At 38.2% G+C, this 11,628-nt stretch overlaps 1 protein-coding gene across 1 annotated transcript; it reads right to left on the bottom strand.

Moving 5' to 3' along the window:
* Nucleotides 1–776: 776 nt before the first annotated feature.
* Nucleotides 777–9,671, bottom strand: LOC102217599 (solute carrier organic anion transporter family member 1C1-like). The gene is made up of 15 exons (XM_014469569.2): nt 9,270–9,671; nt 8,817–8,931; nt 7,150–7,291; nt 6,931–7,063; nt 5,894–6,018; nt 5,651–5,797; nt 4,850–4,948; nt 3,737–4,000; nt 3,453–3,617; nt 2,921–3,116; nt 2,673–2,838; nt 1,575–1,759; nt 1,298–1,362; nt 1,090–1,207; nt 777–1,008 (listed from the first exon to the last, which is right to left on the bottom strand). The coding sequence occupies exons 2-15, from the start codon at nt 8,865–8,867 to the stop codon at nt 795–797; spliced, it is 2,070 nt and encodes a 689-aa protein (XP_014325055.1). The 5' UTR covers nt 8,868–8,931; nt 9,270–9,671; the 3' UTR covers nt 777–794.
* Nucleotides 9,672–11,628: the final 1,957 nt, after the last annotated feature.

Raw genomic sequence — 11,628 nt, 5'->3', positions numbered from 1 at the left:
TGGGAGCACAACTGATAATTTATGACAAAACATAAAATATATAGAAACAGACCTATTAAAGCCTTTAACAGTTATAATGAAATGACAAATGTACATTTCCAGAAGATAGTGTTTCAGTGACAAGCTAAGACCTTTAGTACTGCAACTACAAAAATAAACCCTAAGGCTTGTCGTGCCATATTTGATATTTCACATATCCCCTGGGATTTGTTCTTCATTTTGAAGAACATACTAATCAGTCCTTTAAACCAAGTTATTGCAACACTGACTGCACTTACACCTTTTTGCTAAAATGTGAAGCTAGTTTCACATCAAGGGAACTAGCTAAGTTAGCCAAGTTAAGTTTGTAAAACCACAGAAAGCCAGATGTAGTTAGATGGGGTCTTAGGTATTCACAGATTTAAGCTATTCGCAGACAACTGTGGTCCCCAACACCCTTGTATACTAGGAGTTCACTGTAAAAACTGACCTAAAACAAACCAAGTTTCAATGCTGCACCCAAACTAAAGGCTTTAAAAGATGAATTGAATTCCCGCTCTGATTCTATGAAGATCACTCAATCACGTTGTCTTGACCGTTCAGACAAAACATCATATATTTTTATTCTTTTTAATTGCTTTAGTTGATGTTTATATGTCTTTATAAAGAGTAATTATATAAAAAAGTGGTGGGGGGAGCCAAGGATGGAAGGTGCTAACCATCCAGACAGCGCTAACACTGTACCATTAGCATGTTCAGGACTGAACACAAGGGTTCATCTTCACTCTGCAACAACCTGGCCTTCTTGCAACATGTTAAATAGTGCTCTCCATGTTTGTGTCTTCTTTGTATTTAACAATGCTGATGCTAGCATGTCCATTGCTAAGTCTGTTAGCCTCCACTCCATTCTTTTTGGCCTGACCCCTCAGCACCAGCTTCTTCTGTCTCTTAGCTATTTTGACGTAGAGGACTCCCCACAGCATATTGGCCAGGATGTAGAGTCCAATAATCAATCCCAGGAAAGTAAACCTGAAAGTAGAGCGTGTTGGAAAAACAAAGTTACATGTTGTTTAGCATATTGATAGTTAAGGTATGTTTTTTTCCCTGTACCTAAACGCGTTGGAATCATAAAGTCTGCATGCTCCACGTCCTCCACATTGCTTGGTGCCCCACTTCAAACACGTCCGATCAATCAGTGCTCCAAAATATATTGGGGGAGGGATCCCACCTGGCAGAACAAGGTTACATAGGTGTGCACGTTGAGAAAAACGGACAAAAATATAATAAATGGAAAAAGTAGTTGAGTTTTGTTGCTCACCTAGAGTTCTTACGATCAGCGTCTGCATGCCTAGTGCCAAAGACTTTAGATCTGGCTGGATGGACCTAAATTAAAGTTGATTGCTATAGTTAACCAGAGTATACCACTAAAGACAATGAGAAATTGGAAGTTTTTCTGACAAACATCAAAGAATGAAATGTGACAATTATGCATGTTGCCATAAGAAGACAAAATAAAACATGCTTTACATCTGCCAAAATGTAATTAGGAAAGACAAAATGCAAAGCTTCCGATATGCGCAATGTTTTTACCTTACCTCAGCAGTACAATATATCCCGGCGTGCCTCCACAGGCAGAAATAAAGGCTCCCAGCACTGACAAAGCCATGTAAATTTTAAATTTGTCGTCACATTCAGTCCTTCTGGGACACTGGCCCAGCACGGCGGACATGTTTGCAGCAGGAGACGTGGAGGTATCAATGCACGTACAGTTGTGGAACACCTTTAAAAAGCAAGACAATGATCTGAATTAAGAGTTTTCTTGATTTCATATGCTAACGTTCCATATTCTGTCTAATATAAATAAATGCACTTGGTGAGACAGGAAGTACCATGCCACACTGATAGGGGGCAGTGCTGAGACCGTGAAGCACAATGGGCAGCAGGTGCTCCTATTATATGAATTGAAATAAAACTGAAAACAATTTTAAAATAAAATAAAAAAAAACATACTAGTGACCAACTCCATTAAAGCAACCAGATGTAGAAATAAAAGCAAACGACATCATACACAATTTTCAATTTTAACTAAAAGAGTTGTTAATAAAAACAATCAAATCTTGTGTTCCTTTCATTAATTAAATGATTTTAAAATGCCTGCATTTTTTAGCTAAAATCCTAATTAAAATCTAGCCTTCTCTTGGGGCTTACCAAGTTCCCCACTTCCTTTTTTCAATATACTTCTTTTCTGTTTTTTCTTTTTAAAAAAACAGAAGAAAATACAAAGAAAACAAAACAATCTTTTAAAAAAACCCAAGGAAAGCAGAAAACAGGAAGATGCAAAGAAAGATTACAAACCAAATTATGATTAAAAAACAACTACATCAATACTGAATAGATAACTAAAGAAAAAAATTAATTCAGCAAGATTGGAAATAAAATAGAGAAGCAAACAAAGGTGATGACATTAAATTAATAACGGTGAAAATGATAAATATTACTTCAAGTTACCCTGCATAATCACAAAAGTTGGAAAAGTTATTATTCTTTATTTTTTGGATGCAATATTTGCCATGTTAAGTACTTTATCAAGCAATTTATTTATTTGTATATTTGTTACTAATATTACAATGACAGGAATGTCCACTTTATCCAGTGGACATGAACTCCATGTTTACTATTGGAAAAAATCTCACCATTGCTTTTCCTGTCCCAGTGGAGGTCTGGCATCCAGCCAGGCAGGGAGAGGCGTACGTCACGCCGTTATAGGCGCAGACTGGATCCCAGTGCTTCATGGAGCAGGAACAGCCCATGTTGCACGGCGACAACAACGTCGAATGATGGTAGGATACTTGAGGGTAACTGGAAAAGAGAATGTAACTGAGTCAAAAACATTCGACTTTGAAACGGAGCTGGGTTATGTGTCCATGTGCGAGCCGCTCACCCTTGGTACGCCACCGTTAAACCAGCCACCTCTGCGTTGTCGCAGTGAAAGAAACCCTGAAGGGAAAGCATACAAAAGGCCCCAAGAGATGCAGAGATGGACACTCTGGCCGCTCCAACGACACCCAATTTAAAACGCTTCAGGACAAAACCGCCAGTGATGAAACCCAGGGCGACTGCGGGCAGGTTCATGATGCCTGAATAAGGGATGGGCGGAAGGGATGTTAGGTTTTAAAACATAGCTCAAAGCACCGTCACTGCAAAATACATATGAAAGAAAACAGCCATTTGAAACCGTTTCCCGTCTTTAATCATTTCAGACTATTTGTTTTCAGAGCACTGACCATATTGGACGGCCACTCATACAACCAGCCATCAAATGCTGAATACAGCTTGCAGAAAGGGAGATCTCACAGTGGGCCATTTAATGCCTACATTCTTGCATCCGATTTATCACACACAATCACACTTCCCTTTCACAACATCATTGTTTCGGTTAGAGCAAACTTTGAATGGGAGGATCATGGATGTACCTATGAGAAAATTAGCTCTGGATGCCGCCTGGCCGTAGATCTGCTCCATGAACTTTGGTTTGAAGGTGATCATGCCGACAAAGGCATTGACCGCAACCAGGTTGGTGAGGATTATCATCGTGTAGATGCTGTTCCTGAAGAGTCTTTTCAGCGAAGGAACAAAATCTGGTAAAGAACAAACCATTATGGCAAATGAGAGTCGCCAATGATCTGGTATGAAGCTGTACACCCTGATTCATCTCATGTTTCCTCTACCTGGCCAGCCTATTCAAATGCTGAGTTACCTTTAACCATTTCTTTAAATGTGGTGGTCTTCTCTTTGTCTTCACCATCTTGGGTCTCATCTGGCAGGAAGCCCTCCTGTTCTGGCCCAGAAGCTAGCTCCGTACTTTTTTTGCCGCCGTCTTCCTCCTCCCCCTGTTTTGGTAAAGATTTGGGCAGGAAGAAGAAGGGGATGCTCGACAGCAGAATCACTGTGCCATTCACTATGAAGCCCAGCCACCAGGCTCCCACCCAGCGAGAGTCCTTGTAGGTGATGGTGATGCTGTCTGGGGGTCAAAGGCAAAAGAGAGATTGTTGGGTTATACAGAATGTTCCTGCTACGCTGTGTTTCCTTTGTTCTAGAAAGTTGGAAATTCCTCCTTCGCAAAGCAAAAAAGTGTAAATAACCTCTGAAATCTCAGGTCATACTTTGAAATTTTCCCAAACCTTAAGACTGGTTGCCACACGCATAAAACTTGGTAATTGCTACATTGTTAAACTCTTTATTTGCACTTATGGTATCTTTTATCAGTCACACACAGTGCTGTACAACCATGATTAGCAGAAAATATTGCTACATAGTGTGAATTACACTTTACTAATGTAGTTTGTAGCCATTAGCTTAGTCACTTAGTTAGCCAATGCCACTAGTTTCGCAACTTCCGCCTGCAACACAGTCAACGTAGGTAGTTACTGACATCATTCCTTCAACATCCAACTTTTGGTCTAGATGGAGTACAGCTAGAGTAACATTTAACTGCTAGTTAACGTCTTAGCAGCTAACAGGGGAATAGCTGCTTTAGCAACAATTGTTCAAAACATGGCAGTTGAGGCAGTAGTTCTTGCTGTGTCACCACTATCCTGCGACTCTTGCTCCATGACTCAGGGTTTCACTCTTACCCAACAGCCACGCCATAAACTATTTTTGCTAAAGTGCTGCTCAGAGAGAGAAAGTATATTTCCCAGACTTATTCTTATCAGTTATGGTTTCACTCGCAGCACACTGTGAAATATAAACTTCTTTGATTCAAGCTACTTGGAATCATTGAAATTCCAGTAGGCGTGTTGCGCCGACTTGCAAATATATTTCAAGTGTATTTGTTTCGAATCCTTTTTTATTTAGACAAATCTCATACCTAAATCGACAAATCCAACGTCCACGTAGGTCTTGGCCAGGTAGGAGCCCAGCATGAACCCAACCATTGGGCCTAGCATTCCTGTTGTGTAGATACAGGCTGCCACAAGAGAAGAAGAGGGTGAGAAACGTGTAAAAAGAAGTATGATTATTATTCATTTTATTTACAGACATGGTTCCTGCTTGGTTTATGTGATTTTAAATGTCAACTTTCTTTTTGCCTGTTTTGTTTTTTGCGGGTCCCTCGCAAAGCGCCTTTTTGGTCAAAGTTTTTGGCCGGATGGCTAGATGTATAGCTAATTCAGTGTTAAAAATAAGAACTTAATTGAGCTAAGCTTGACTCTCTGCATCTCGGTTTGAGAATCTCACATTGCAGTTAGACAGGAAGCAACTGTTGAATTGCTGTTTAGTCGTAAGCTAATAAAGAATTTACATCCAGCTGGTGGACAACACGCTACAAAAGTCGCTGTCATTTCTTTAAAAATGTGATGAAGCCATTTGAGTCAGGCGTGTTGGAGCCCCTGTAAACTGGCGTAGAAAGCCCCTTCACTAGAACCATCTGAGTTAGACAAACAAAAGAAACAAGATTATATGGTTTACTCAAATGTGGACATAATTATTTGACACTGACTACAGATTTTGGAAACTGTGATTTTATTTGTGAAGATAAACAAACTGGTTTTTAGCTCTACCCAAAGAATATCGTTAAACTCATGACAACGACTTGACTAAACTTTGATAAAACATGAACTAAACATGTTTAAAACGGCAGCATGTTGCAAATATCAGAAATGAAACAAACCCAAATAGAAAGGCGTGTTCTCTTGTCTAGAAAAGTCATCTAGATAGGATATTCCCAAAGGCATGGAGGGAGTCTCTCCAATTCCACGCAGCATGTTTCCCAGGAAAACGTAGATCCACATGGAAGAGCCGACTGCCTTTTCACAAGCTGACAGGAAGGAAACTGAGTTTAAACGTCATTTACTAAGCAGATTGAGGATCAATTACGTAATGGATGAAGGTGGACATCCAAAGTGCAAGATACCTTGTATGGCTGCTACGTCGGGTGTCTCGTCCTTCTCAGTCAGGTTGTGGTTGGACAAACATGGCAGGATGCTTTCAGTGCTGTTGGCTTCAGTGTTGTGGGACATACTGGTCTCATATTTATATCTAGAAATAAAATTAGGATTAATGTCAGAGATGCTCGTTTTTCTATCAATTCATGTTTTAATACGTATGCTTACGTAAGAAATAAACAATGTTCTATGCTCTCACCCCAGGCCTCTTTCTGTTACTTCAGAGCGACAAATGTATAGAGAACCGATCCTGCCAAAATTGGCAATAAGTATAAAAATAAAACAATGGCTTGATAAAGTAAATAAAGTGCAAGATATTGCACCAATTTTTTTTAAAAATAGGAGTATTCCCAGCTTATTTGATTATACAGAGTGACATGAATTGATGTTTGTTTATATTTTTTAACAATGTTAATTTAGCATTATCAGTATTATTTAGGTTCCCAGTTTGTTTCCAATCTTCTTGTTTAAGTTATTACCGTAGTTTCCATTTTGTTTCCTTGTTTATTCATTCATTTATTTATTACTATTACTTTTATACTCTATATTTATATTTACCTTTTTTTTTTCAATTTACGGTCACCGTTTTTCTACTAGTGCCAAAAAATATCAAAAAAAAAATAATTAAAATCACAAAACTGTGGTATACATTTATATATAACTCTAAAAATAACATAAAATCCCATTAGAATACATTAACGTTTGTGGAGAAACATTATATTCAGTTTCAATGGTCAAACTTGTGCTTGACCATTGACTTTGACTTCAGTTCCACACACTTTCAGGGTACAAACATTAAATATGAAAACACACATTTTAGTGAAGATCTAACAGAGTGCGCCTCTTTGTGAATGTATGTACACCCACTCCCTTTGTTTTCAATGTGCTTTGCATGTGTTTACTTACTGCTGTTAAATATACAGAACAGTTCCCTCACCAGCCAAAAATCCAACAAATGGAAAACTAAATATAAGATGGCTGAAGAGTAAATAGGTTTTATACTAACGGGCCCTGCAGGAAGTGCGGCAGTGCAACAATGAACGATCCGGCGGCCATGACCAAGCAGCCGATACCAATCAGCCTGGGACGATGGAGCTTTGCACCAAAGTAGCTCACAAAGGCGATCACCAGCAGGTTTCCTGTGGAGAAAAATGAATGCAGAAAACCATTCATTAAAGGAGTAGCTCCAGGATTTCAGAATCCAGAACATCTTTACTTCACGTACCCATTTCAAAGCTGCCATCTATGACCCCAGTCAGAGAGCTGGGGATGTCGAAGCGTCTCTCAATCTGGGTGATGGAGCTCTTCATGTAAGCGCCAGCAAAAGCTTTGGCAAAGTACATAAAGGCCAGGGAGACCAGGAACAGCTGCAGGAGCACACACATTAAGAATTAGGCTCCTACAGGCCTCGCTTGTTGATTTGACCCAATGACGTCACGTCAAAGATCTCACAGTGACTCCTGTTAGAGTAAAAGTTTCTCTTTTCTCAATGTTTATGTAATGAACCATTATCACGCACATGGCCTTGCTATGGATGAGATTAAAACAAAACATTTGGCACACATTGAAATTACAGCTTTGACTCAACTTTAAGAAACACCTCAATTCAGATTTGATTAGTCCAGGGTCTTTTTCAAGATTGTTTGGAACATCATTTGCTCACATAAAACCAGATACATTATGTTGACGGTATTATTCTTAGAATGTGAAAAATGGATACATTGCTGTTTTCATAAAGCGCTAGACAGATGCAACTTTCTACAGAGGGGGGTTATATGTGCAAAAATCTCTCAAATATTGTAGCTGCTCAGTTATAAAATAAACTGTAAATGTCCAGATAAAAGTCCAAAGGACCTGCTAAACTTTGCACCAATGAAAAAAAAAAAAAAGGTAAATTTTTTAGAAATTTGGATTAGTTCTGGAGTGCATTGGCTTTGGAAATGTTCTCATCACAAGGGGTAACTTTAAATCTCCATCTTTAATCAACATGAGTAGGAATATCATTCAGGTGTTGCAAAAGTCATAAATGGATGATCTTTGTTAATTAAAACAAACAAAAAAATAGCTTCTGGTACATGATCTAAATCATACATGCAGCTCATTTGAAAAAAAAAAAATCTAATGTTAGCTAACTGAATAAGAACTAAGAGACAGAAATGAATCCCTGTGAATTTGTCTTATAATTTCAACAGGATATTTTTTCGACGCACATATTTTTAAAACCTATGCCTTTTCGAAAACCTGCTGTATCAAATCGTATGCTTGTCTTGCGCCATCTGGAGGAGTATTAAAGTACTGCCAGTGGCGAGTTCTGCTTTTTTTTTTTTTTTTAAAGCAGACTTGAACAAAAGTAGTTTTGGAAAGGTGACAGGATGGAAAATATATATATATATATATATATATATATATATATATATATATATATATATTCTAAAAATGTAAATTTTGGTGAACATCTAGATTTTATGGTTCAACTCAAGTTGTTTTTTTATATGTTTCTGCATATAATTTGTATTTTAAGTAGTAAATATACTATATTATATATATTTGGCCAATTACTTTTCATGTGTATATTTAATTTTCCCTTAGAAATTGATGCTTCTACTGTTTTATTTATATCAGATCATTATTATTCATTACGTAGTAGGTAAGTAGTACATACCATGATAAACAGAGCAACTTGTGTTATGTCAGTGTTAGTCATAAACATAGCACAGTATCAATCCTAAAAATCACCCCTGCTCCACTTAATCTCAGTCAACAAACAGATGAAAAGGTCTTACATCACATCAAAATGAATTCATTTGGAAACTGTTTGCATGTGAACTGTTTTGGGTTTTTTTTCTCCAGAATGCAAGTCCAATATCTTGTCATAAAAGTAATTTCACTAACCTTGAGCTTGGAGCAACATGCCTTACGTGGTTTTTTGGAGTCTACGCTCATGTTGCTTCTATGGGCTCAGCTTTTGCCAGATTCAAAAAAAGGAGAAAACACAAGACCAAAATCCCTGCAAATAAACAGCATACTTTGGAATACAAGATCTTGGAGCAAATTCTATTGAGCTTGTTCTAAAAACAACTTTAAATACATTTAGAACTTCACAATCTTGTCCATTAATCATACAATGGCAGTGCAGTACAATATTATACAAGGACAGGCTTTTGAAACAAATTTATTCTCTTGAAGGAGACTGGTGGCATTCATACAAACCTGCAAAATTTCAAACACTATCCAAAACAAAAGATGCAAGAATTTACAGTGTTTTTAACAAAAGACATTTTTAGTAGTACACATATAATAGCAATTCTGTGAAAGCGTAAGAAAACATTCAGTAAAAGTCCTTACCTGTGAAGCACTGATGGACCAGTATGAAGGGTTGAGGATTCAGACTGATTGATAGCCTTAACTACCAGCAGGACTTTGCGCCTGAGGCCCGAGTCTTATCATCAAATTACAACACTTGTAACCAGTAACTCAGGCAGTCATGTTGATCTTGCTGACCACGTCAATAAAAGGCCATCCAACCCTCAGGCGAACTGACATGCGCCCCAGACACAAACACGACTGCGACCGCACAGTTTGTTCAAGTCGCAGCAATAGGCGAAGAGGTTCAGAGGTTCCTCCGGCGTTCTTCACGGTCCCGCACATCCTCCTCCAAGAAACTTCACAGCCACCCTCTTTCGGAAACACAACAAACAGCGAGCAGCGTGAAGCTTGGCCAAAGTTTATTGTGGTACGAGCGAGCTGTATCTGTTAGTCTGGCCCGTTTCAAAGAGTGAAACGCTTTCCTCTCCAGGAGAATTTCAGGTCTCGCAAAAGCCCGGGTGTTTCCATCCGAGGCCCGATCAAAGTCTTCCTGTACCATTGATGGCCGCGAACAATGGCTTTCTCGCGAATTCCCCAGTACGGCACATCCTATCACCTTATAACTTTTGTTTCATAGTGGGTATTCACTGGAGGCTCGTTCGGTCACAGCTCACAATAAATGGCGTGTCTGTCTCTTAAACAGATTTTAATGTAAGGATTTCCTAAAAAAAATTATTAACGAATCTTCTGGGAATTGGTTGTTGTTTACAACATTCTCTTCCATTGTTGTTACGCAGTTTAGATGAAGAAACTAATTATGAAAACAAATAATAGGCAGAGCTTGCGATGGACTGGCGACTTGTCCAGGGTGTTCCCCGTCTCTTGCCCGTTCACCGCTGGAGAAAGGTACCAGCAGCCCTGTTAGCCCCACTAGGGATAAGCATGTAAGATAATAGATGGATGGATGGATGATAGACAGAGCATATTATTTTTGTCTTTTCTCTGTTTGAAACTTGTAAATTGCAAATCTGCATTACTCAAGAACACTTGTCAAGAACTAATGGCCAGGCATTTTTAGTCAAGGTTTTTAGCCAGAATTCTGGTTCAGTCATTTACAGCAAATGCTCAGACCTGAAGAAGAAAAGTAGCCGTAAACATCACACAATACAGTATTTAATTTTTCTGAAACACTGCATTAGTTTAATTGTAGTTCTAGCAGACCATACACCCTCTAACACTTTACCTTGCCCATCCTTGGTGCAGTGTTGAAGTAATTTTGGTAGGCCGACCATCCTAGGAAGGTTCATCATTGTTCCATGTAATCTCCATTTGGGGATAATGAGTCTTACTATGGATTGCTAAAGTGCTAACGCTCTTGAAAAGGCATATTCCTAAATTTCTTTAGATTGAGACAATAATATGTTTGATTTTGACATCTTTTAGCCCGTATTGTGTTGTTAGAATGTTCATTATGTTTTCTGGACGATATCATCATGTCTAATTTTGTTCTTTAAGTTATCTTTTTCTGATTTGAAAATTATTTGAAACTTTTGGGTACGTCCAGAAAGCTAAACTTGAAGAAATTTGTAAGTGGCTAAATAGTTTTTCACAGCATGGTATCTACTGCAAACATGAGCCTTTAAATGGTATTTTGTATGTCTTCAAAAGATTGACTGTTATTAAAACTAATCCAAATACATTGAATATGAACAACAAAGGGACTTTTACATAATAAATCTAAATATGTTTAAAATATATGAAATATACAAAAATAAATACATATGCAATATAAACAGCTCTCTTTAAAATTTGGCATCTTCTTGTGAAACAGTTTGTCAGATTAAAGCAGATTTGGTTCTTTGACCATTCAGCCTATTATGACTGAATAATAGGCTGAATGAATTCTTTCATGATTTATTTTTCTTCTTCAATGACACCACATCTTTTCCTCAAGGATTTAGGACTGGGGATTAGAATGGCCATGTTGTTTTGGATCATTATCATCCCCCAGTTTCACTGTCGAGAAGAGTCCAGCAGATTTGATTTAAAATGTTGCAGTATGCTCACAAGAATTCATGATGGCTTGCAACCTGAAAGCATTTCCAAGGTCCTTGGGAGACAAACTTCCGTCGCCATCCTTCCCCTAACTCTAGTAGGGGAAGGGGAAATGTGACGACTTCGTTCATCACATTTTCAGTAGTTTTACCTTTTCAGCCATTGCTCTGACGTCAGTTATGAGCACATTTATGAGTAGCCATAATTTTGTTGTAATGTCTTGGAGTCTGACAATCAATTCACATTTTCCTTGCTTAGATGTTTCCTTGCCTACCCCATTTTTGGGAAAATGGCTAGAAAAAAATTGGCTTCTACCTATGTCATGTCTTATTTAAACCTCATT

The sequence above is a fragment of the Xiphophorus maculatus genome, chromosome 17, assembly GCF_002775205.1.
Source record: "Xiphophorus maculatus strain JP 163 A chromosome 17, X_maculatus-5.0-male, whole genome shotgun sequence".
NCBI lineage: Eukaryota > Metazoa > Chordata > Actinopteri > Cyprinodontiformes > Poeciliidae > Xiphophorus > Xiphophorus maculatus.
The sequence above is the reverse complement of the archived record's forward strand: the minus strand, read 5'-3'. Positions and strand labels throughout refer to the sequence as shown.